The following is a 25,272-nucleotide window of genomic DNA, read 5'->3' on the forward strand; positions in this document are numbered from 1 at the left end:
TATTAAATCCTTTGGTTATTGGATGTTAAATCCATTGGCTGTTGGATATTAAATCCTTTTGATATAAAATCCTTTGGCTCTTTTGGATACTAAATCCTTTGGCTCCAAATTCTTTGGTTATTGGATATTAAATCCTTTGGTTCCTTTGGCTATTAAATCCTTTGGTTATTGGCTATTAAATCCTTTGGCAATTAAAACTCACCCAGTGCCACCCCCTGCCCTGGGGCCACCTCCCCCCAGCTCCATCCTGAGCTTCCAAGGATGGAGCAGCCACACTTCCCTTGGACAACCTCTTCCAGTGCCCCACCACCCTCCCAGGGAAAAAAAAATCTCCTTTTTATATATCCCCATTTTACTGGGGCTGAGGGGGGGGATTTCTGAGTTAAATTCACAGTTGAATTCTCATTTTTTTTTTTTCCTAATGAGCATTTTATTGGTTTTTTCCCATTTTTTTTTCTTCCAGATGAACCACGATTTGCCCAGGAAGATTGTGGTGTACAGGGATGGGGTTTCTGACAGCCAGCTGGACACTGTGCTCAAGTATGAGATCCCCCAGATGCAGAAGTGTTTTGGGACCTTTGAGAATTACCAGCCCAGCATGGTGGTGGTGGTGGTGCAGAAACAAATGAGCACCAACTTCTACACCCTGGCAGCAGAACAGCTCAGCTCCCCCCCCCCAGGAACAGTCATTGACCACACAGTCACCAGCTCTGAGTGGTGAGTGAAAGCAGGGGGGGGAAAGGTGGGGTGAAAAGGGAAAAAAAAGGGGGAAAAAAAGGGAAATAGGGAAAAAGGAAAAAGAAAGGGGAAAAAAGGGAAATAGGGAAAAAGGGGAAAAGGAAAAAGAAAGGGGGAAAAAGGGAAATAGGGGAAAAGGAAAAAGAGGGGGAAAGGAAAAACAGGGAAAAAAAGGAAAATGAAAAAAAGAAGAAAAAAAAAAAGAAAGGGAAGAAAAGAAAAAAGAGGGAAAAAGGAAAAAAGAAAAAAGAGAAAAAGAAGAAAAAAAAGGAAAAAGGGAAAAGGAAAAAGAGGAAAAAAGGGAAAAAAAAGAAAAAAGGGAAAAAAAGAAAAGAGAAAAAAGAGGAAAAAAAGGAAAGAAGAAAAAAAAAGAGGAAAAAAAAGGGGAAAAGGGGAAAAAGGGGGGAAAAGGGAAAAAAAAGGAAAAAGGGGAAAAAGGAAAATAGGGAAAAGGAAAAATTTGGGAAATAGGGGAAAAATGGGAAAAAAAAAAGAAAAGATAAAAAAGGAAAAAAAGAAAAAGGAGGGAAAAAAAGAGGAAAAAAGAGGAAAAGGAAAAAAAAAGGAAGAAAAAGAAAAAAGGGAAAAAAAGAAAAAAGGGGAAAAAAGAGAAAAAGGAAAAAAGGAAGAAGGAAAAGAAAATAAAAGAGGAAAAAAAAGAAAAAAAAAGAAAAAAGAAAAAAGGAAAAGAAAGAGGGTGAAAGGAAAAAAAGGGAAAAAAAAGAAAAAAGAAAAAAAAAAATTCTGGGGTGCAAAAAAAAAATTGGTTGCAAAGGAAAAAAAAATCCAGGGTGGAAAAAAAAATTCTGAGGTGAAAAAAAAATATTTGGGGTGAAAAAAAAAATTGTGGGGTGCAGAAATAAAGATTTGGAGTGCAAAAAGTAATTTCTGGGGTGCCAAAAAATAATTCAGGGTGCAAAAAAAATTCTGGGGTGGGAAAAAAAATATTTGGGGTGGAAAAAAAAATATTTGGGGTGGAAAAAAATAAATTTGGGGTGAAAAAAATATTTTGGGGTGCAGAAATAAAGATTTGGAGTGCAAAAAGTAATTTCTGGGGTGCAAAAAAAATAATTCAGGGTGCAAAGAAGATTTCTGGGGTGGAAAAAAAAATTTGGGGTGAAAAAAAATATTTTGGGGTGCAAAAAAAAAATTTTGGGGGTGAAAAAAAAATAAATTTGGGGTGGAAAAAACAAAATTTGGGGTGAAAAAAAATATTTGGGGTGAAAAAAAAATTTTTGGGGTGCAGAAATAAAGATTTGGAGTGGAAAAAGTAATTTCTGGGGTGCAAAAAAAAATATTCAGGGTGGAAAGAAGATTTCTGGGGTGAAAAAAAAATATTTGGGGTGGAAAAAAATAAATTTGGGGTGAAAAAAAATAAATTTGGGGTACAAAAAAAAATTCTGGGGTGGAAAAAAACAAAATCTGGGGTGGAAAAAAAATTTTGGGGTGAAAAAAAAATATTTTGGGGTGGAAAAAAATTCTGGGGTGGAAAAAAAATAAATTTGGGGTGAAAAAAAAAATTCTGGGGTGCAAAAAAAAATTTTGGGGTGAAAAAAAATAAATTTGGGGTGAAAAAAACAAAATTTGGGGTGAAAAAAAATATTTGGGGTGAAAAAAAAATTTCTGGGGTACAAAAAAAATTCTGGGGTGGAAAAAAAAAATATTTGGGGTGGAAAAAAATAAATTTGGGGTGGCAAAAGCCCTTTCTGGGTGTCTGCTGAGCTCCTGTCCCCCCCAGGCAGGACTTCTTCCTCCTGGCCCACGTCTCCAGGCAGGGCTGCAGCGTCCCCACGCGGTACATCTGTGTGCTGAACACCGCCAGCATCAGCACCGAGCACCTCCAGAGGTACCGACCCCAAATCAGGGCTTTTTGGGGAAAAAAAAACCCAAACCTGGAGCTGGCAGGGAGAGCTCTGGGCTGCTGGGGTCTGTGACAGGGAAGGGGGGAAGGGGGCAGCAGGACTTTTCCAGGGTTTGCCTTTTTTTTTCATTTTATGTCCATTTTTTCCCTTTTTTTCCCATTTTTTAATTTTATTTCAGTGCTTTTCCTTTTTTCCCCTTTTTTCCCCATTTTTTCCTGTTTTTTCCTTTTTTCCATTTTCTCTATTTTTTCCTTTTTTTCCATTTTTTCTCTATTTTCTCCATTTTCCTCTTTTTTCCTTTATTCCTTTTTTCCTTTTTTCCTTTTCAGTTTTTTCCCATTTCTTCCCATTTTTCCCCCCTTCCCCCCCTTCCCCCCCTTCCCCCCCTTCCCCCCTTCCCCCTTTCCCCCCTTTCCCCCCTTTCCCCCCTTTCCCCCCTTTACCCCTTTCCCCCCTTTTCCCCCTTTTTCCATTTTATTTCAGTTTTTTCCCATTTCTTCCCTTTTTTCCCCCATTTCCCCATTCCCCCCATTCCCCCCCTTTCCCCCTTTTTCCTTTTTTCCATTTTATTTTATTTTTTCCCATTTCTTTCCTTTTTTCCCCCTTTTCCCCCTTTCCCCTCATTCCCCCCTTTCCCCCTTTTCCCCCTTTTTCCTTTTTTCCATTTTATTTCAGTTTTTTCCCATTTCTTCCCATTTTCCCCCCATTCCCCCTCTCCCCCCTTTCCCCCCTCTCCCCCCTTTCCCCCATTTCCCCCTTTTCCCCCTTTTTCCTTTTTTCCTTTTCATTTCAGTTTTTTCCCATTTCTTCCCTTTTTTTTCCATTTTATTTCCATTTTTTCCCCCATTTCCCTTTTCCCCCTTTTCCCCCCTTTTCCCCCCTTTTCCCCCTTTTCCCCCTTTTCCCATTTTTCCTTTTTTCCATTTTATTTCCATTTTTTCCCCCATTCCCCCATCTCCCCCATCTCCCCCATTCCCCCATTCCCCCCTTTCCCCCCTTTTTCCTTTTTTCCATTTTATTTCAGTTTTTTCCCATTTCTTTCCTTTTTTCCCCCTTTTCCCCCTTTTCCCCATTTCCCCCTTTTCCCCCTTTTCCCCCTTTTTCCTTTTTTCCAGTTTTTCCCATTTCTTCCCATTTCTTCCCATTTTTCCCCCATTTCCCCCCATTCCCCCATTTCCCCCTTTTCTCCTTTTTCCTTTTTTCCATTTTATTTCAGTTTTTTCCCATTTCTTCCCATTTTTCCCCATTTCCCCCTTTTCCCCCTTTTTCCTTTTTCCCATTTTTTCCCATTTTTCCCATTTTTTTCCCATTTTTTCCCATTTTTTCCCATTTTTTCCCATTTCTTCCCTTTTTTTCCCATTTCTTCCCATTTTTCCCCCATTTCCCCCCCATTTCCCCCTTTTCCCCCTTTTTCCTTTTTTCCATTTTATTTCAGTTTTTTCCCATTTCTTCCCTTTTTCCCCCTTTTCCCCCCATTCCCCCCATCTCCCCCCCCTCACCTCCTCTCCCCTCTCTCCCCAGACTCACCTTCAAGCTCTGTCACCTCTACTGGAACTGGCCTTTTTCCAGTTTTTTCCCATTTTTTCCCATTTCTTCCCTTTTTTCCCCCATTCCCCCCATTCCCCCCTTTTCCCCCTTTTTCCTTTTTTCCATTTCATTTCAGTTTTTTCCCATTTCTTCCCTTTTTTTTCCATTTTATTTCTATTTTTTCCCCATTTCCCTTTTCCCCCTTTTCCCCCATTTCCCCCTTTTCCCTCTTTTCCCCTTTTTCCTTTTTTCCTTTTTATTTCAGTTTTTTCCCATTTCTTCCCTTTTTTTCCCATTTTTCCCATTTCTTCCCATTTCTTCCCAGTTCTTCCCATTTCTTCCCATTTCCCCCTTTTCCCCCCTTTCCCCCACTCCCCCCACTCCCCCCACTCCCCCCACTCCCCCCATTCCCCCCTTTCTCCCCTTTCCCCCCTTTCCCCCCTTTCCCCCCTTTCCCCCTTTCCCCCCATTTCCATTTTCCCCCCATTTCCCCCATTTTCCCCATTTTCCCCTTTTCCCCCATTTCCCCATTTCCCCATTCCCCCCCATTTCCCCCCCATTTCCCCCTTTTCTCCTTTTTCCTTTTTTCCATTTTATTTCAGTTTTTTCCCATTTCTTCCCATTTTTCCCCATTTCCCCCTTTTCCCCCTTTTTCCTTTTTTCCATTTTATTTCAGTTTTTTCCCATTTTTCCCCCATTCCCCCCTTTTCCCCCCCTCACCTCCTCTCCCCTCTCTCCCCAGACTCACCTTCAAGCTCTGTCACCTCTACTGGAACTGGCCGGGCACCGTCCGTGTGCCAGCGCCGTGCAAATACGCTCACAAGTTGGCGTTCCTCACGGGGCAGATCCTGCACCACGAGCCCAGCCCACACCTGGCTGACAAACTCTTCTTCCTCTGACCCCCCAGGGCCTCAAAATGGGCTGAAAAAGGAGGTTTTTGGGATCCAGGCTCTGCCCTTCCTCAGGGACTTTAAGGAGGGTTTGGGGTTTTTCTTTATTTCAATTAATTGATGTTTTTCTTGGGGGGGTTTAAAGGATTCTTGGGGTCTTTTTCTTCCATGGAGGTGAAATCCTGAGTCATAAATCCCATTTATTTTTATTTTCATTAATTATAATATTTAATTCATTAATAATAATCAATTAATATTGATTGTTATTAATATTAAGAATTAATATTTTTCTTGGGGTGGTTTAAAGGATTCTCTGGGGTTTTCTTTTCCATGGAGGTGAAATCCTGAGTCAAAAATCCCATTTATTTTTATTTTCATTAATACTAATATTCATTTAATTCATTAATCTTATTATTCATTAATGATAATCAACTAATATTGATTATTATTATTAATATTAATAATATTTTTCTTGGGGTGGTTTAAATGATTCTCTGGGTTTTTTCTTTCCATGGAGGTGAAACCCTGAGTCAAAAATCCCATTTATTTTTATTTTCATTAATAATAATATTAATTTAATTCATTATTATTAATCATTAATGATAATCAACTAATATTGATTATTATTATTAATATTAATAATATTTTTCTTTGGCAGTTTAAAGGATTCTCTGGGGTTTTCTTTTCCATGGAGATGAAATCCTGAGTCAAAAGTCCCATTTATTTTTATTTTCATTAATAGTAATATTCATTTAATTCATTAATAATAATCAATTAATATTGATTATTATTAATATTAATAATTAATATTGTTCTTGGGGTAGTTTAAAGGATTCTCTGGGGTTTTTTCTTCCATGGAGGTGAAATCCTGAGTCAAAAACCCCTTTTTTTTTATTTTCATTCACAATAATCATTTAATTCATTAATATTAGTCACTAATAATAATCAACTCATATTGATTATTATTAATATTAATAATTAATATTTTTCTTGGGGTGGTTTAAAGGATCCTCTGGGGTTTTCTTTTCCATGGAGGTGAAACCCTGAGTCAAAAATCCCATTTATTTTTATTTTCATTCATAATAATATTCATTTAATCCATTAACAACAACCAATTAATATCGATTATTATTAATACTAATAATTAATATTTTTCTTTGGCAGTTTAAAGGATTCTCTGGGGTTTTTCTTTCCATGGAGGTGAAATCCTGAGTCAAAAATCCCTTTTTTTTCTTTATTTTCATTAATAATAATATTCATTTAATTCATTAATATTATTATTCATTAATAATAATCAACTAATATAGATTATTATTAATATTAATAATATTTTTCTTTGGTAGTTTAAAGGATTCTCTGGGGTTTTTTCTTCCATGGAGGTGAAACCCTGAGTCAAAAATCCCATTTATTTTTATTTTCATTCATAATAATCTTTAATTCATTAATAATAATCAATAAATATCGATTATTATTAATATTAATAATTAATATTTTTCTTTGGCAGTTTAAATGATTCTCTGGGGTTTTTTCTTCCATGGAGGTGAAACCCTGAGTCAAAAACCCTATTTATTTTTATTTTCATTCATAATAATATTTAATCCATTAACAACAACCAATTAATATCGATTATTATTAATACTAATAATTAATATTTTCTTTGCTAGTTTAAATAATTCTCTGGGGTTTTTTCTTCCATGAACCCCAAAACCCCACTGGTTTCCAGTCCTCCCAGTAAAGGAAACCCCAAACCCCTCCAAGCTCCTTCCCAGATGCTGGACACAAACCCCAAAGATTTGGGGCATTTTATTTCCCTTTTTTCCCCTTTTTTTAATCCCTTGCTGCTACTTAATAATTTTTTTGGGTGAAAAAACACTTTTTTTCCCTTTTTTCCCAAAACCCCTGAAATATTCCTCATTTTCAGCTTCCTCTTTCTCTTTTAATTCACTTTTTTCAACTCCAACTTGGGGTTTTTCAGCTCTTTTAGGAATTTCTTTACAAACCTCTGACTTACAAGAAAAAAAAACCCAAATCCCTCCTTTTTTACCCCAAAACCAACACTGGGGGTACAATAAGATTCCCCCCCCCCTTCCCCCTTTTCTATTTTCATTAAAAAACTGTTGAATATTTAAATTATTTTTGGGTTAAAACTGTAGGGTTTTGTTCACTTCAATAAAAGTGTTGCTGGCAGCTGCTCCCTGGTGATGTTGGGGGTGGGTGAAGAGGTTTTGGGGGGTTTATTTTATTATTATTATTATTATTTTATTTTATTATTTATGGTGGGCTCTGCAGAGGGACCTGGACAGACTGGAGAGTTGGGATGATCCCAAGGGGATGAGGTTCAACATTCCAAGTGCCGGGTCCTGCACTTTGGCCACAACAACCCCATGGGGAGCTCCAGGCTGGGCACAGAGTGGCAGAAAGGGAGCTGGGATTGCCAGGAAGCTGAAGAGGAGGCAGCAGTGTGCCCAGGTGGCCAAGAAGGCCAAGGGCATCCTGGGCTGGCTCAGGAAGAGCGTGGCCAGCAGGTCCAGGGAAGGGATTCTGCCCCTGTGCTCAGCTCTGGGGAGGCCACAGCTTGAGTCCTGGGTCCAGTTCTGGGCCCCTCAGCTCAGGAAGTTCAGGAAGGAGCTTGAGGTGCTGGAGCAGGTGCAGAGAAGAGCAAGGAGGCTGTGAAGGGATCCAGCAGAATTGCTGTGAGGAAGGGCTGAGGGAGCTGGGGGTGTTGAGGCTGGAGAAGAGGAGGCTCAGGGGAGACCTCATCACTCTCTGCAACTCCCTGAAAGGAGGTTGGAGCCAGGTTCAACATTCCAAGTGCCAGGTCCTGAATTTTGGCCACAGCAACCCCATGGGGAGCTCCAGAGTGGCAGAAAGGGACCTGGGAGTTTGGGGTGACAGGAAGGTGACCATGAGCCAGCAGTGTGGCCAAGAATCCCAAGGGCATCCTGGATGAGGAAGAGTGTGGCCAAGAGGTCCAGGGAGGGGATTCTGCCCCTGGTGAGGAGGCCACAGCTTGAGTCCTGTGTCCAGTTCTGGGCCCTTCAGCTCAGGGGCTGAGCTGATATCAGCCTTGATATCAGGAAGGATATCAAGGTCCTGGAACAGGTCCAAAGGAGGCAACCAGGCTGGTGAAGGGACTCGAGCACAGGCCCTATGAGGAGAGGCTGAGAGAGCTGGGGCTGTTCAGCCTGAAGAAGAGGAGGCTCAGGGGAGACCTCATTGCTGTCTACAACTCCCTGAAAGGAGGCTGTAGCCAGGTGGGAACTGGACTCTTTTCACAGACGACCTTCAACAAGACAAGAGGACACAGTCTTAAGTTGTGCCAGGGGAGGTTTAGGTTAGATATTAGAAAGAATTTCTTCACGGAGAGGGTGATCAGGCTATGGAATGGACTGCCCGGTGAGGTGGTAGATTCTCCGTCCCTGGAGACATTTAAAAACAGACTGGATGTGGCACTCAGTGCCATGGTCTAGCAACTGCTCCGGTGGGTCAAGGGTTGGACTTGATGATCTCTGAGGTCCCTTCCAACCCGACTAATTCTATGATTCTATGATTTTTGGGGGGGTCCCATTGGACTTTGGCAGCTTTGGGGTTGGGCTTGGAATTTGGGGGTTCTGGGGAGGGGGGGTTTGTGCCCCCAAAAAAGGGGACTGAGGGGGATGGGGAGGGGGCTGCTCGGTGCCCCTTTTTCTAGGGGAGGGGGGTTTAGGGGTGCTGGGGGGGGTCTCAGAGGTTCTGGGGGGTCCCAGGGGTACTGGGGGAGATCTGAGGGGTGCTGGGGGGGGTCTCAGGGGTGCTGGGGGGGATCCCAGGGGTGCCCCATGACCCCAAGGGGCCCTGGGGGGGAGTTGGGGGTGCTGGGGGGGGTCTCAGGGGTAGTGGGGAGGGTCTCAGGGATACTGGGGGGGGGTCTCAGGGGTGCCCCACGACCCCAAGGGGTGCTGGGGGGGGTCTCAGGAGTACTGGGGGAGGGGGTACAGGGGTGCTGGGGGGGGGCCCAGGGGTGCCCCACGACCCCAGGGGGTGCTGGGGGTTGTGTCTCAGGGATACTGGGGGGGGGTCTCAGGGGTGCCCCACGACCCCAGGGGGTTCTGGGGGTGGTTTGGGGGTGCTGGGGGGGGTCTCAGGAGTACTGGGGGGGGGTCTCAGGGGTGCCCCACAACCCCAGGGGGTGCTGAGGAGGGGGGTTTGGGGGTGCTGGGGGGGGTCTCAAGGGTGCTAGGGGGGGTCCTAGGGGTGCCCCACGACCCCAAAGGGTGCTGGGGGGGTCTCAGGGGTGCCCCATGACCCCAAGGGGTGCTGGGGGGGTGTTTGGGGGTGCTGGGGGGGGGTCCCAGGGGTACTGGGGGGGGGTCCTAGGGGTGCCCCATGACCCCAAAGGATGCTGGTGTGGTCTCAGGGGTGCTGGGGGGGGAGTCCCAGGGGTGCCCCACGACCCCAAGGGGTGCTGGGGGGGTCTCAGGAGTACTGAGGGAGGGGGTACAGGGGTGCTGGGGGGGTGTCCCAGGGGTGCCCCACGACCCCAGGGGGCCCTGGGGGGGAGTTGGGGGTGCTGAGGGGGTCCTAGGGGTTCTGGGGGGGGTCTCAGGGGTGCCCCACATCCCCAAGGGGTACTGGGGGGGGTGTCACTGCAGTGCCCCCCACCCCTGCGGGATGCTCAGGGGGGTCTGGGGGGTTCCCCAGGTACCCGGGGGGGGGGCACTGAATTGGGGGGGGGGTCTGGGGGTGCTCAGGACCCCCCAAAAATGCCGGCGGGGGGGGGCTCTGCAGTAACATGAACCCCCAAGGAGCGAGTGGGGGGGGGGTCGGAGGGTTTGGGGGGCTCCATGGGCTGCGCTGTCCCCTCCGAGGGGGTTCGGGGGGGTTCGGGTTCGGGGGGGTTCGGGGGGTCCCGTTTCCCCCCCCCCCCCCCGCTCTCCCCCATGCCCGGCGCTGAAGTGGGCGGTTCCAAGGGGCGGGATCTGCTGTGCCGCTGACCAATAGGAGCGCTCCACAGTGCCCGTCAGCCAATGGGAGCGCTCTGCTCTGCCCGTCAGCCAATGGGAACGCTCCCCGTGCCTCCGGCCGCGCTTGCGCCCCGTGCGGGGAGCGGGACCTGGAGCGGACCCGGAGCGGGACCGGGAGCGGTACCGGGAGGTAGGGCCGGGCCCGGCCGGGCCAGGGAATGGGAATGGGAAGGAAAGGGAAGCGCCTGTGGGGATGGAGCCCCCCGGGAAAGCGGCGGGGGAGGCAGCGGGGGCGGCCCCGAAGCCGGGGATGGAGGAGAGGATGCAGGGAGCGGGCGTAGGAACCGGGTTTGGGGTCCCGGTTCGGTCAGAGGGGGTGGGGGTGACTGTGGGGCTCGTCTGGGAGTCACCCGTGGGGTCTGGGAGCGGGTGAGGGTGAAGGTCGGCTTGGGGAGGACGATGTGGTTGTGGGGTGATGGACCCGGTTCTGGTGCGATGGACCCGGTTGTGGGGCAGAGGACCCGGTTGTTGGGCGATGGACCGGCTTCTGGTGCGATGGACCCAGTTCTGGTGCGATGGACCCGGGTGTGGGGTGATGGACCCAGTTTTGGGGCGATGGACCCGATTGTGGGGTGATGGACCGGCTTCTGGTGCGGTGGAGCCGGTTCTGGTGCGATGGATCCAGTTTTGGGGCGATGGACTCGGTTGTGGGGCGATGGACCCGGTTCTGATGCGATGGACCGAGCTGTGGGGTCCGGCCCCATGGGTGTGAGCTGTGGGGCTGGGGTTCAGGTCCGGCTGGGGGTTCGGGAGCCGATGCTGGGATAGGGCAGGTCCGGTCCGGTATGGGGAGAGTGGGGCAGGACTGGGGGGGGGCCCTGGGGGGAGATAAAGGGATGAGAAAACCACGGGGGAACATCCCGGGGGAGCCAGGGATCCGTGTGGACCCCCCATCCCCACCCCCACCCCCCTGGGGCTGCCGAACCCGTGATCCGGATTCTGCTCCGGAGCAATATCGGGATCGCTGGAAGCAAAACCGCTGTGGGCAGGATGGGGGGGGGTACAAGGACCCTTTCCCCTCCCCCTTTTTCCAGCTTTGTGGGATTTCGGGAAGCGGCTGGCACGGGGCTGACGTGGCCGGGGTCAGGCTGAGCTTGGCCGCTGCTTTTTGTTCCCGACGTCACCTTCCCCCTGGCAGGGAGAAAGACGGGAACAGGGGAGGGGGGGGACTGGGGTTTAACTGGAATTGGGTGATCCCAGAGAGCTGAAACCCCCCCAGGAGGGAGATGGGAATGGGAGAAGGAAGGGAAGGGGAGGGGGGGTTTGCCTGGCAGCTCCTCCTCGTCACCGTCGGGCATCGCTCCCGGGCACGTCCCCTCCCGGGCATCCCCTCCCCGTGACGGAGGTTTTGTTCCCTCTGCCCCGGCGGTGATAAAAGTAGGGCAGGCTACTGGGCTGAACCAGAACCGCGGGGCCCTGGGTTCCCTGACACATCCCTCGGGTTCCCTGACATCCCTCGGGTTCCCTGACACATCCCTCGGGTTCTCAGACGCATCCCCCGGGACCCTGACGCATCCCCCGGGACCCCGAAACGTCCCTTGGATGGTGACAAGGACGTCCTTGAAGGTAGCAGAAGGCAGGAGGGGTTGGGGTTGGAAAATGAGGGGGGGGTCTTTGCTTTTCTGGGGGGGAAAATGGAGAAACCCCACGAGGGATTGCTGGGGGATGTGTCTGGCACCCATCTGGCTCGCCCTGGGGACCCCCCCACCCCAAAGTTGTCCTCGTTCCTTCATCCCCTTTCTCTTCCAACTCGTTTGGGGCTTTTTTATTTTTGCAGCTCTGCCCACAAAACCTCTCCTGCCTTTTCTTCTGGCAGCCAAAGTTTTGGTTTTCGAGCCCTGGGTGTGCCCAGTTTGGGGTGAAACCCTCTCTTTTTGGCAGCTGGGTGCCTCGGCACGGGGTCACTCGGTGTCATCCGGGCAGGGGGAGGAGTGGTATACTGGGAGCACTGGTGTGGAACTGAGAGGGGAAAAAGCAGCCACTGTGTCCCCATCCCAGGCCTTTGCCACCCTGGGCTGGGTGCCAGCACCTGTGTACCTTGGAGGAGTCACTGGCCACCCAGATGTCCCATGTGGCAAGCTGGGGTGGAAGAGGTGGGATTGGGAAGGGTGGGATTCGGGATGGGGGATCCCCCAGGTCCCCCCAACCCCGGTACCACCCCCTCTCCTTTCCTTGTTTTGGGAAGAGAGGGGTTAAACTAAAGCATCCCAGCTAAGCCCTGGCAGGAGGAGGCTCAAAGCTCCAAACAAAGCTGGCAAAGTGGTGGGAAGCTTGTAAAACCTGCTGGAATGTGAGGGTTCTGGAGAAAAAAGGGGATGGGGTCCTGGGATTTGGGGGACAGGGGTCCTGCAGGGAGGGTGCAGCAGGGTGCCTCTCCCCAAGGCAGCTCAAGGTTATTTTCAGAACAATCATTTGGCTGCACATCAAAAATGTCTTGGGTTTGCTTTTGGAGGAGCCTGAAATCTGGAAACTGAGGCTGAGCGTGGTCCCAGCCCTGGATTTTTTTTTTGGGGGGGGCTGGAACCATCCTTTAGGGGTACAAACCCTGAGAAGGAAAACCCAGGAATGTGTGTGTGTGTGTATCCCAAACCTGGGAATGAGGCAGCTCTGGGGAGGGTGAATTCTTTCCTGCTTGGGAATTCCCAGTTTTCCATCCAGCTTGCCCATGGGGGACGTGCAGGTTCTGCTTGGCCTCTTTTGTGTTTTTTTTTCCCCCAAACCCCATTGCTTTGCACCCCAGGTGTGCTAGGAGGGTGGGGGTGTGAACCCCAGTTCCTACCCCACTTTTATTGATTTCCCAGCTGGGATGAAAGGAGCAGAGAGGGCAAGGACTGAACCTGGGTAAATACAATAAAAGCATTCACAGCCGAGGCTGGGAAGGGACCCGGATCGGTGTCATTATCCCAGTTAAAATATAACCCCAGGAAAAGGCCACCTCTGGCCCCTGGGCTGCTTTGTCCTCCAAACCCCAGCCTGCTGGCCCCAAAAGGGGCAAATGTCCCCAGCCCTGGTGGCACAGAGGGGACCTAAGGGGGTCTTCATGTAGCAGGGGGTTGGGGGGGGATGGATTTGGATCCCTCTGTTCTTCCCCAGGAATCCCAAGGTGCTTGGGGAGGGGGTGCTGGGGGTCTTGTGTTGCTCCTGAAAAGATGTTGAGTCCCCCCCCATCCTGGGGTCTGGGTGCTCTCAGGACTGGTGTGACCCCCCCCCCCGACCAGGGGAAGGAATCTTTTTTTATTCTTATTTTTATTTTTTAGGGTGGGTGGGGAAGAAATCAGGGGAGAAATAAATATATTTTTTTAGGAAGGAATCCACTGTCTCGATGGATCTGTGGGGTGGGTGAGTGGTGGTTGGAGCTGCTGGGGATGCTGAAGCCTCATCCATCCCTGGAATTTTTCAGATCAGGTTGGATGAGGCTCAGATCTTGGGGGAGTTGGGACCTGGCTGCTCTTTAAGGTCCTTTCCAATCCTGCCAATTCCAAGCTAATCCCAGTTTGTTTTTTCTCTTCCAGCATCCCTGAAGCACCATGATCCCCAGTGAAGCCCCCCGGGGCTGCTGCCTGCTCCTCCTGCTCTCCCTGCTCCCATTCCCGGGGATCCTGGGGGGCAGGGACACCTTGGGATCATCCCTCTCAGCTTCCTCCTTCCTGCAGGATCTCCTCCAGCGTTATGGGGAGAGTGAAACCCTCAGCCTGAAGCAGCTGAAAGCTCTGCTGAATCGTTTGGATGTTGGGGTGGGACATTCCAACATCTCCCAGGAATCCCAGAAAAGAAGGAATCTCTCCCAGGTGAGGCAGGGGCTCTACAGAACCCCCCCAGAACCTCTCTCTGCAGATAAGAGTCATTTTCCTGTCCTTTTTTTTTTTTGTTTCATTTATTTTTTTTCCACCCCAAAGTGTTTCAGCTCCTTGGAGCTTTTCACCATCCACAACCTGAGCGAGGGATCTGCCCTGGGGAGCAGGGAATTCAAGGAATTTTGCCCCACCATCCTGCAGCAGCTGGAATCCAGAGCCTGTGCCTCTGAAAACTTGGAAAATGAGGAAAATGAGCAGACTGAGGAAAGCAGACCCAGCTCAGCAGAAGGTAAGCAGGAAAACCAAGATGGGAGTGGTGGGGGTGAAAAACCCTGGGAACTGAGCTCGGGAAGACAAGGCATCCCAAAACCTGGGGATAGCTGATTCCCATTCCAGGAGGAGGTTTTCCCTGTGCTGTGGCTTTGTCCCCTGCAGCCAGGGTGCTGGTGTGGGTGATGCCGGGGGGTGACATTGGAGCTGCTGACCTTTAGGGATCTTCCCTGCATCCCGTGAGGATGCTCGAGGTGCTGGAGCAGCTGCCCTGAGTTTTTCCCACACCACGTGGCTGGCTGAGGAAAAAACTTTTCCAAGTCATCCTGTGGCTTTTCCCACCTGCAAAAAAAAGAAAAAAAACAAGAAGTTTTTTACCACGAGGGTGGGGACACCCCGGGAGGAAGCCCCATCCATCCCTGGATGTTTTTAAGGAGCTGATTTAGTGGGAAGTGTCCGTGCCTATGGCAGGGGTTGAGCTTTAGGATCCCTTCCAACCCAAATCCACCGATTTGTCCCAGCTGAAGCCCAACCCAACGACAGAGAAAATCCTGGCACCCCCTTTCCCCCAAACCCACCATTTTTTTTTGGTTCTTTTTCCACCTGGAGACTCCACCAATCCCCTCTGCTTTTCCCTGCAAAACCCCCGAGCGGATCCCGAGAGCCTCGGTTTGGCTCTGCTTTGAGTTTTTTTATTTTTTTTTTTTTTTAATTTTTTTTCTCATTCCACAGTGTGGGGCTTTGGTTTTCTCAGTGTATCCATGATTAACTTGGCCTCCCTGCTCGGAATCTTCGTTGTAGCCTGTACCAGGAAGCCTTTTTTCAGCCGGGTCCTCACGTTTTTCATCGCCCTCTCCATCGGCACGCTGCTCTCTAACGCGCTCTTCCAGCTCATCCCAGAGGTAGAAAATTCCTCTGCCTCTCTCCAGGCACCTTTTCCGCCTCCATCCCGAGCTTCAGGGCATCCCTAGGGTTTTTTTTTTCCCCTGCCACCCCTTTCCCAGCACCAGGAAGAACTCAGGTTCTCAGGTTCTGCCCGCTGGATGCGACACTCCTGGGTTTGGAAGGGATTCCTGGGATGTGGGAAGTCAAGGGGTGGGAAGAGAGAGGAGGATGAGCTTGATCCAGAGCTTTCTTCATGAATGGTTGTGATTGTTCCTCCCTTTTTATAAATAGATTGATTAAAATAATTTTTATATTTGTTAAAATATTGTTATAATATATATTTATCTATATTTCCCTAGTTTATTAATATATTTTATATATATTTTATAATATAATATTATAATTGTCCCATTTATTTTTATTGAATTGATTTTCATGCTTATTAATTATACATTTATCTATTTTATATATTTATATATTTTATATGTTTATATACTATATATTTATATATTTAATACAGTATATTTTAACTACCCCCTTTAATAGACTTATTAAAATAATCTTAATATTTATTATTATTATACATTTATATATTTTATATATTTTATATATTTTATATATTTATATATTTAATATATTTAATATATTTATATATTTATATGCTTTATATATTTATATATTTATATACTTTATATATTTATATACTTTATATATTTATATATTTATATATTTATATATTTAATATATTTATATATTTATATATTTATATATTTATATATTTATATATTTAATATATTTATATATTTAATATATTTAATATATTTATATATTTATATTTTTTAAATATTTAAATATTTTCTATATTTATACATTTTAAATATATTTTAATTGCCCCTTTTACATACCTTTATATGTAATATAAACCACATACCTCTCTATTATATATATTATATTTTAACTGCCACCTCTTCTATATTTTTATATGGAATATAAAACATATTTTATATTTTAATTCCTCCTTTTTATTTTTATATATCTAATATAAACATATATATTAATATTTTAATTGCCCCTATTTTATATGTAATATAAAAACATAATATTTTAATTGCCCCTTTTATATTTTTATATATAATATATAAACATATATTTTATATCTATTATAATTGCCCCTTTATATATTTATATATAATATATAAACATATTTTATCTATTTGATAATATTTTAATTGTCTCTTTTCTATATTTATATATAAAAATATAAGCATATATTATATATATATTATAATAATATTTTAATTGCCCCTTCCCCTTTTTATTTATTGTTTTTCCCCTCTCTTTTCCCTTCCCTGGATGATGTTCCCACAAGCTCTGAGGTTTCCTGGTGCTCTGATGGGGCCAAGAGATTCCAAATTAATTGTCCTGTAATTGCACAGTTCTGGAGTTGAACAAATCCAGCCACACATTGGACATTCTGGAAACCCAGGGGCTGCTGAGCTGGATCCAAACTCTTGATTTAAAATAAAATAAATAAAAAAAAAATCCACATTTTCCAGCAGGGAGCTCCCAGCACCATCACTACACTGGGGTTCCTTTGGGTGCAAGGATGATTTCTTTTCTTTTCTTTTCTTTTTTTCAACTCCAGGACTGTGGGTTTGGTGGTTTTTTTTTATTTTATTTTTATTTGCTGAAGGTACAAACCAAACACCTGAATTGCCTGATCTCAGGAATTCTGTGGCCACGCTCCACCCTGGCCAGCAGCCAGAGCATCCCAGGATGGGGACCCCAGGGTGGAGCGTCTGGGCTGCTCAGGAGAGGGGGGGACACACAACCTGGGTGCTCTGTGGCACTGGGACAGCCACCCAATGTCCCCAAAGCTCTGAAAACTCAGCTCCAAACTTCCATGGTTTTCTCCTGGTTGGTTTCAGGGGGGTTTTCCCTCCCACCCTTCCCAAATTCCTCTTTCCAGAGCCACTCAGCACCAGGTTCCCCCCCTCTTGAGCCAACGCCGGATGAAGGAGCAATCACTAATCAATGTCCATTTCTCTCTCCCCTCCCTCCTCTCTCTTTCCTTTCCCTGGGGATCCCTTCCCCTCTTTCCCCACGTTGATCTCCTTTTTTATTTATTTATTTTGGCTTTCCCTCCACAACCCTTTTCCCCTCGGGGTGGCTTTGGCACACACACACACACACACCCCAAACACCCAACCCCCAGTTTGGGGTTACGGTTTCCTCTGTGTCACTGTCATCTCCCTCTGCTCCCTGGTGGGAGCCAGCGTGGTGCCCTTCATGAAGAAGACCTTTTACAAGAGACTGCTCCTCTACTTCATAGCTCTGGCGATTGGAACTCTCTACTCCAACGCCCTCTTCCAGCTCATTCCCGAGGTAGGGTGAGGACCGGCGGCTCCGTCCTTTTTCTCTCTGTCTCTTGGGGGCTGTTTTCTTGTTGGTTTGTGTTTTTTTGGTTTGTTTTGGCTGGAAAAAAGGGGAAGGCGGCGTTGGAAGGGAGCCTGGAGAGAGGTATGGAAGTTGGAATCACTCAGGAGCTTGGGGTTCCATCCCTTTGGTTGGAAAGGAAATGCTCCAGGGATACCTCGGGATGCTTGGAGTGGAGGAAGCTTGGTTGGTTGTTTTCCCGAGCCCTGCAGGAAGGTTGGATTTGGGCAGAGGTTTTCTCAGTCTGGTTTTCACCACTGTGGGGTGGTGGAACCACTGCCTTGGGGGACAAAAGGAGATTAAAAGGGTTTTTTGAATTATCCCCCAAAGCAGCTGCTGCTTAGAGAGAGGGCAGAAGGCACAGAGGTGGTCCAGAGCTGAAGGTTTGTCCCAGAGCTGAAGGGTTGTCCCAGAGCTGAAGGTTTGTCCCAGAGCTGAAGGGTTGTCCCAAAGCTGAAGGTTTGTCCCAGAGCTGAAAGTTTATCCCAGAGCTGAAGGTTTATCCCAAAGGTGAAGATTTGTCCCAAGAGATGAAGTTTTGTCCCAGAGCTGAAGGTTCTGTCCAAAGCTGAAGGTTTGTCCTAGAGCTGAAGGTTTTTATCCAAAGCTGAAGGTTTTTATCCAAAGCTTATTGTTTGTCCCAGAGCTGAAGGTTTGTCCTAGAGGTGAAGATTTGTCCCAAGACATGAAGTTTTGTCCCAGAGCTGAACATTTGTCCCAAGAGCTGAAGGTTTAGCCCAGAGCTGAAGGTTCTGTCCAAAGCTGAAGGTTTGTCCTAGAGCTGAAGTTTTGTCCCAAAGCTCAACGTTTGTCCCAGAGCTGAAGGTTTGTCTTAGAAGTGAAGATTTGTCCCAAGAGATGAAGTTTTGCCCCAGAGCTGAAGGTTTTGTCCAAAGCTGCAAGTTTGTCTTAGAGCTGAAAGTTTATCCCAAAGCTGCAGGTTTGTCCCAAAGCTGAAGATTTGCCCCAAAGCTGAAGCTGTGTCCCAGAGCCAGGGTGAAGGCATCTGAAGGACATTGCTGGAGATGCTTCCTCAGTCCCCTCTCCTGTCTCCTTTTCCCTGCAGGCATTTGGCTTCAACCCTCAGGAAGATTATTATGTTTCCAAGTCAGCTGTGGTGTTTGGGGGCTTCTACCTCTTCTTCTTCACTGAGAAAGTCTTGAAGATGCTCCTGAAGCAGAAGGACCAGGTGAGGCTGAGCAAAGGGGGCTGCTGGGGTGGGTAAAGGTGGCTGAGGTGGCTGACACCCATGGGTGCCCCCTGTCCTGCAGCATCACCACGGCCACAGCCACTATGGCCCTGAGGCTCTGCCATCCAAAAAGGACCAGGATGAGGGAGTCACTGAGAAGCTGCAGAATGGGGACCTGGACCATATGATCCCACCCAGAACCAACGAGCTGGAGTGCAAGAACCCCTCTGGGGATGAGAAGGTTGTGGTGGGCTCCCTCTCTGTCCAGGTGAGTGCTTCCTCCCAAGAGGGGGAGGGGGGGGGCATGGCAACAGAATCATTTTTTTTAACAAAACCATTTTCTTTTGGAAAAGAGGAGGTTTGAAACCCTCCCTGACCAAACCTTCCACGGGTGGTGGAAAGAAAGCAGCTCAGGGTGGATTTCATGCATGGAAAGGGTGGGTTCTCCTAGGTGGTGGAGGGCTTGGAGACCCCCCCCGATATCTGGGTGCTGACCTTTTGGTTTTGGGGTGCCTTGGCAGGACCTGCAGGCTTCTCAGAGTGCCTGTTACTGGCTGAAGGAGGTTCGGTACTCTGACATTGGCACCTTGGCCTGGATGATCACCCTGAGTGATGGCCTCCACAACTTCATCGATGGCTTGGCCATCGGGGCCTCCTTCACCGTCTCCGTCTTCCAGGGGATCAGCACCTCGGTTGCCATCCTCTGCGAGGAGTTTCCCCACGAGCTGGGTATGTGAGCCCCCCCTCCAGGGCTGTGCCACCTTGGTGGTCCCTTAATTTGTTGGTTTTTTTTGGTCTCAAGAGGAAAAAACAAACGTGGGGTGGAATAAATAAGGGTGGAGGGGGAAGGCGAGGCTGGGAGCTGCACTGAGTAATCGCCGCTCTAAAAATAACGTGGTAATATGATGTCTGAGGTTTAAATTTAGATGGAGACATCTGAAGAAGGGGAAAATAAAATAAAAAAACCCACAAAGCAACAACCCAACACCTCCATTGGGTTGGGAGGAGGGGAGGAGGGCAGAGGTTTGGGTTGGAATGGCCACATTTATGCTGTGGTCGGCGCTCGGCGCCGGCGGGCACAGGGAGCCCCGTGCTTGACCTCGGTGCTGTCCCCGTGCTGCTGCCCTTCCTCCTCATCTTCCTCATCTTCTTCTCCCACAGGGGATTTTGTTATCCTGCTGAATGCTGGGATGACCATCCGCCAAGCTCTCTTCTTCAACTTCATCTCTGCCTGCTGCTGCTACGTGGGCTTGGCCTTCGGCATCGTGGCCGGCAGCCACTTCTCTGCCAACTGGATCTTTGCTCTGGCTGGAGGGATGTTCCTCTACATAGCTCTGGCTGACATGGTAAATCAGGAGCTCCAAGGGCTGCACCATTGGGATTTTTGTCTGGGAGGGGGAATCATTTTTTTAGTTTGGCTTGGAAGAGCTCTCAGGACATTTGCTGCCCAACGCTGGAGTTCATCTCCGCTTTGCTTCGCCTCCCGAGCCCTGTGCTGGGTGGGGAATATTTCCTGGGATGGTGGGAAGCAGGGAGAAGGTGGGAGCTGCTCCCATCTCTCAGCCCCACCATCCCTCTCTTTTATTTTTGTTTCCCCTCTCTGCAGTTCCCTGAGATGAACGAGGTCAGTCGGGAGGATGAGCAGAAGGGCACTGGCAGTGCTCTCATCACCTTTGCCATCCAGAACGCGGGGCTGCTGACGGGCTTCACCATCATGGTGCTGCTCACCACCTACTCTGGCCAGATCCAGATTGGGTAGGACCACCCTGACTCACAGCTCTGCTCCAGTTTTTCCCTTTGTTTTTGGTTTTTTTTTTTCCCTTTTTCTCCGTTTTTTAATTTTTCCTTTCTTTTTTTTTGGGGGGGGAGCAAAGAACTATTCCTTTTTTTTTTTTTTTTGTTTTGTTTTTCTGCTGCAAGCATCTGATGGTCCCTGTGCAGGCACTGACACCACACTACAGAAGAGGCATTGCTTTGGAAGCTATAGCTATTCCACAGACTTCACTTTACTTTGGTTTAAAGCTAAGGGAAGGAGGAGGACACCTTCATCCCCTTTGCTGGACGACCCAACTGACCAGAGCATCTCTTCCCAACCTCATATCCTCATATCAAGGATGGAGTTGGGAGACAGGAGCTGTGTTGCTCCTTTCCTTGTGCTTGGAGCCATGGGATGATGCTCTCCTGACTTCTTTTTGGGATCAGGAAAGGGTTTGGGGAGGGGGGAGGGATACAGGGCTAGCGCTGGCCGCCAGCTGCCTCTGCCCACTCAGCTCCCAGGGGACAAATGCCAAGTGCCACTGCTGAGAAGGGGACTTGCTGGTGTCACACAAGGAGCTGGCATTTCCTTCCTGCATTGGGAGGTGGTATCCTGCATTCTGGAATCTGCAGACCAGGATGGACCCTCCTTGGAAGTAGCCAGCAGGCTGAGCTAGCTCCCTGAGCAGGGAGGAAGAGGAGGAGGCTGAGCATCACCTGGAGCTGCCCTCAGGATGGAGCCTCTGGAAGCCACCTTTGGATTTGTTCCCATTCTGCCTCAAAAATGCCCTGGGAAGAGCCAGGGTGAAGAGGGTTTACATTGAAAGCACATTTTGGGGGGAGCAGAGGACACCAAACCACAGTCTGGGTTGAACTGGCAGGATGCCCTGACCTCTCCCTTAGGTCTCTGCTCTGCTTGGTTGATTTTATTATTATTTTGGTGGGGTAGGGAGGAAAAAAAAACCCTTTTCCTTCCATCAGGGCAGGGTATCAGTCCCTACACTGTGACCAAGCTGACACCTGGGAGCAGACACCAGTTTTGTGATGCTGCTGAGAGGGGGTGATGGGGGTGTTTTTTAAAAAAAAAAAAAACAAACAAAAACCAGAAAAAAAAAAAGAAAAAAAAACAACCAAAAAAGAAATCCAAACCAAGACTGTGAACCTCTTCAGGTTGTGTGTTTTCCAGCCTTAAGGAGTAGCCAGGGAAGGGTGTTGCAGGCACTCAGCAGCTCTGCTTCTGGGCTGGCTTCCCCCAGATTCACTAGGTGAATGGAATTATTATCATATTGATAATGTTGCCCCCCCCCCGTGTTGCTCCAGGTACCCTCACCCCCACTCCCTGCACCCCCAAACCTTCCCCTGCACCCCAAAGGGCTGAGGTTGTGGTCACCCTGCTCAGCAGGTGGTGGGGATGGTGCTGGGTGGGGGTGAGGATGGTGCTGATGGCTTCAGGATGTCCTTTGGTGCTGGGGGTGGCTTGTCACCAGGTGTCCTTCTTTGTGTGTGTGTCACCTGGGCTCAGAGGGACAGCTTTTTGGGTTTGTTTTTTTTTTTTAATCCTTCCTGTCACAAGAGAAATGGCTCAGCACCACCCTAGGGTGCCTTAGGTACCACCTGATGTTCCTCTGAGGCTCCTTGTCCCCAAACTGAGATGTGGCACTGCCAGCACCCTCCTGGATCAGCTCCTCTGCTCCCCGTGGCTTTGCCATTGTCCCCTTGGCACCCAGAAGGTTGAAAATCAACATGGGGAGGAGCACGAAGCCTTCTCAGGAGCACCCAGAGGTACCACGGGGACCTTTCTGCTGTGTGTGATGCCTCCAAGGAGAGGATGGGCTTTGATTTATTCCCTCTGCAGTGCCTCTTGGTCATCCTAAGTCACTGATACCTCCACCTGGAAGCAGCAGCACCCAGCACCTCCTGGTGTCACCCATGGTTTTGGGTTTTTTTTTTTTTTGGAGGTTTTTTTTTTTTCCCCCAGCAATCAGGAGGAAAGTGGCATCAGAAATTCCCTGGAGAGAGGGACCCCTCTGGCCCACTGGATGTGGAGAAACCCTGCCCTCTGAAGGGCACATGTGCCCTTTTCTCTCTCAAGGAAAAATCTGGAGAACATCAAGCAACTTGGCAGCTCTCCAAAGGGGCAACCATGGCCCTGGAGCAGAGATGGAAAAACCTTTGGGTTTCCGAGGAGAAAGGAGGGAAATCTCCTTGCCTGGCCCCTTGGGGGGACAGCAAGAACACTACAAACCATACCTGGGAGGTCCCCAAGAGCTGGAAAACAGGGCCAGGGCTGATGTGTGGCTACCTCGGAGCAGGAATGGGCTACTTGGAACTCAGAGGGGATCCTGAGTCCATCATCTTCTCATTTCAAGTTGAACCTTGCTTCTTGCCCACTGAGAAAGGTGCAACACAGAGATTTGGGGTGAAGGGGCTGAAAGAAACAAAACCCTCAAAGAAACAAAGCTCCTGGTAGGGAGGGACCCTCCATCCACCAAAGGATGGGAGAGAGCTCATCCCTGACTTGGGTACCCACCTGGGGGAGGGAGGAGGAGGGAAAATGACCCAAACTGAGCTGCTTTATGGGTTCTTTTTATTTTTTCATCCACGTTTTCCTTCCCCTGTCCAAGTTCCATCTCAGTATTTCAATAACTCAGGTGTTGTTCAGAAGAGAGAAGGCGTCGAAACAAACAAACAAACAAACAAAAGAACATTAACTTAATGTCACGTGAATTGTAAAGTTCTTTGTCAAAATTCCATAAATAAAATATATTCTGTAATGACAAGAGGGTGAGGAGAGTGCTCTGGAAGCAGCAATCCCAGGCTGGTTGAGGATTTTTCCAAGGGGAAGGGTTGGGTGATGCAATCCTGGTTCTCAGCCCTGATTCCCAATGCTCTGCAGTGCACGGAGCCCGACAGAAGATGGCACTGACGGCCCCCAATGGCTGCTGAGGGGGAAAAGCCCTTCTTCATCTGATTAAAAGAATAGATTTTTAACCTTTTGCTATATTTAATTACATTAATATTTTATATATTTATAGATTATATTTTTCTATTTTACTATACTATATTTTACTATATTTATTTTATATTATATCCTCTCCCCTCTCCCTTTTTCCTTTTCCTTCTCCCTTTTCCTTTTCCTTCTCCCTTTTCCTTTTCCCTTCTCCCTTTTCCTTCTTCTCCTTTTTCCTTCTCCCCTTTCCTTCTCCCTTTTCCTCCTTCCTTTTCCTTCTCCTTCTCCTCCCTTCTCCTTCTCCCTTCTCCTCTCTTTTCCCTCTCCCTTCTCCTTTTCCCTTCTCCCTTCTCCTTCTCCCTTTTCCTTCTCCCTTTTCCTTCTCCCTTCTCCTCCCCTCTCCTTCTCCCCTCTCCTTCTCCCCTCTCCTTCTCCCCTTTCCTTCTCCCTTTTCCTCCTTCCTTTTCCCCCTTATACCTTTTCCTTCTCCTCCCTTCTCCTTCTCCCTTCTCCCTTCTCCCTTCTCCTTCTCCCTTCTCCTTCTCCCTTCTCCTTCTCCTTCTCCCTTCTCCTTCTCCCTTCTCCTTCTCCCTTCTCCTTCTCCCTTCTCCTTCCCCCTTCTCCTTTCCCCTTCTCCCTTCTCCTTCTCCCTTCTCCTCTCTTCTCCTTCTGCCTTTTCCCTCTCCCTTCTCCTTCTCCTTCTCCCTTCTCCTTTCCCCTTCTCCCTTCCCTTCTCCCTCCTTTTTCCCTCCTTTCTCCCCTCTCCCCCCACCACCTCAGGACCCCCCCTCACACTCGGGGACAAGCCGTGTCCATCTGTCTGTCTCCATATCCCCATCCCCACCCTCCCCTCACCCTCCCCAAAACCCCAGAAGCTGCAATCCCCCCCCTTCCCCCCCCCATTTCCCCACCCCAGAGGCCTCGCCGCCATCTTACCCCCCCCTTCCCCTTTCCCCCGTCGCTTAGCAACCGCCCCTTCCCCTCCCAAGATGGCGTCCGGAAGCCATTGCTGCGCAGGCCCCAGCGGCGGCGGAGGAGGAGGAGGAGGAGGGCGGTGTGGCGGCGGGGGAGGGGGCAGCGACAGGAGGGGCCTTCCCATCGCCTCCGGGGCACCCGAAAGAACCCGGAGCCCGGGATCACCCCCGGGGTGTCCCCCCCTCCTTCCTGAGGGGAAAGGGAGTTCAGCCCAACCCCCGAGCCCCCCCCAACTCGGTACCATCATGTCCGGCCGAGGACACAACAAGCTGCCCACCACCGAGCGCATCGTCAAAGGTGAGGGTGGTTTTAGCCAAAGCTGATTTTTTTATTATTATTTTTATTTTTTTATTTAATCTTTTTTTTTTTTTGGGGGGGGGGGGTTACACCCGGGCTGACGGAGCCGTGGTTGGAAAGGGGGGGGGGGGCTCGCTGGGCCTTCCCCCCCCCTTTCTAAGAGAGGGCTTGAGGGGGGGTGAGCGTGGTTTGAGGTGACGGGGTCCCCCCAGGATGATCCCCGGGTTGAGGGGGGGGGCTTGGTGGCCCCCTTTTCCCCCTTATAAGAGAGGATTGTGGAGGGGGGGTCTCCAGGATGAGGGGAGGTTCGGTGCCCCCCCCCTCATAAGAGAGGATTGGGGGAGGGAGATTCGGTGGCCCCCACCCCTCATAAAAGAAGACTGGAGGGGGGGGTTCGGTGCCCCCCCCCCTTATAAGAGAAGATTGGGGTCCCTAGGATGAGGGGGGGTTTCGTGCCCCCCCCCCCCCATAAGAGAGGATTGGGCGGGGGGGTGGGGGTTCGGTGGCCCCCCCTTTATAAAAGAGGGTTGAGGGGGGATCCTCAGGATGAGGGGGGGCTTGGTGGCCCCCCCCCTAATAAGAGAGGGTTAGGGGGGGTTGAGTGTGGTTTAGGGTGAGGGGGGGTCCCCAGGATGAGGGGAGGGGGAGGAGGTTCGGTGTCCCCCCCCATAAGAGAGGGTTGGAAGGGGGGTCCCCAGGAT

The 25,272-nt window shown here is 48.8% G+C and overlaps 3 protein-coding genes across 5 annotated transcripts in view; all 3 read left to right on the forward strand.

Moving 5' to 3' along the window:
- Nucleotides 1-463: 463 nt before the first annotated feature.
- Nucleotides 464-5,060, forward strand: LOC103526353 (piwi-like protein 2; the record flags this gene model as incomplete). The annotated part of the gene is made up of 3 exons (XM_030468633.1): nucleotides 464-717; nucleotides 2,477-2,584; nucleotides 4,870-5,060. Coding segments are annotated over 3 exons (519 nt in total), but the record flags the coding sequence as incomplete, so codon positions are not given.
- A 5,016-nt stretch (nucleotides 5,061-10,076) lies between these two features.
- Nucleotides 10,077-23,126, forward strand: SLC39A14 (solute carrier family 39 member 14). 3 transcript variants are annotated; one of them, XM_030468636.1, is made up of 9 exons: nucleotides 10,077-10,150; nucleotides 13,533-13,808; nucleotides 13,917-14,103; nucleotides 17,185-17,354; nucleotides 18,472-18,594; nucleotides 18,677-18,862; nucleotides 19,116-19,323; nucleotides 19,756-19,940; nucleotides 20,201-23,126. In XM_030468636.1, the coding sequence occupies exons 2-9, from the start codon at nucleotides 13,548-13,550 to the stop codon at nucleotides 20,351-20,353; spliced, it is 1,473 nt and encodes a 490-aa protein (XP_030324496.1). In that variant the 5' UTR covers nucleotides 10,077-10,150; nucleotides 13,533-13,547; the 3' UTR covers nucleotides 20,354-23,126. The 3 variants fall into 3 exon arrangements, with proteins under 3 accessions (XP_030324496.1, XP_030324495.1, XP_030324494.1); XM_030468635.1 differs by lacking the exons at nucleotides 10,077-10,150; nucleotides 17,185-17,354 and adding exons at nucleotides 11,333-11,586; nucleotides 14,817-14,986; XM_030468634.1 differs by lacking the exon at nucleotides 10,077-10,150 and adding an exon at nucleotides 11,333-11,586.
- A 1,237-nt stretch (nucleotides 23,127-24,363) lies between these two features.
- Nucleotides 24,364-25,272, forward strand: part of LOC103526355 (serine/threonine-protein phosphatase 2B catalytic subunit gamma isoform) — a 29,076-nt gene continuing 28,167 nt past the window's right edge. The window contains exon 1 of the mRNA XM_030468632.1: nucleotides 24,364-24,571. Coding sequence (XP_030324492.1) covers nucleotides 24,520-24,571 — 52 coding nt within the window. The 5' untranslated portion in view covers nucleotides 24,364-24,519. The remainder of the gene's footprint in view (nucleotides 24,572-25,272) is intronic.

This window comes from Calypte anna, unplaced genomic scaffold (assembly GCF_003957555.1).
Source record: "Calypte anna isolate BGI_N300 unplaced genomic scaffold, bCalAnn1_v1.p scaffold_193_arrow_ctg1, whole genome shotgun sequence".
Classification (NCBI taxonomy): domain Eukaryota; kingdom Metazoa; phylum Chordata; class Aves; order Apodiformes; family Trochilidae; genus Calypte; species Calypte anna.

Bases quoted from the DNA above. Each gene is read 5' to 3' on its own strand.
- SLC39A14 (XM_030468636.1), top strand. From the start codon at position 13,548: ATGATCCCCAGTGAAGCCCCCCGGGGCTGCTGCCTGCTCCTCCTGCTC. The intron at 18,595-18,676 runs GTGAGGCTGAGC...CCTGTCCTGCAG, and splicing joins TCCTGAAGCAGAAGGACCAG to CATCACCACGGCCACAGCCA. The intron at 18,863-19,115 runs GTGAGTGCTTCC...GTGCCTTGGCAG, and splicing joins TGGGCTCCCTCTCTGTCCAG to GACCTGCAGGCTTCTCAGAG.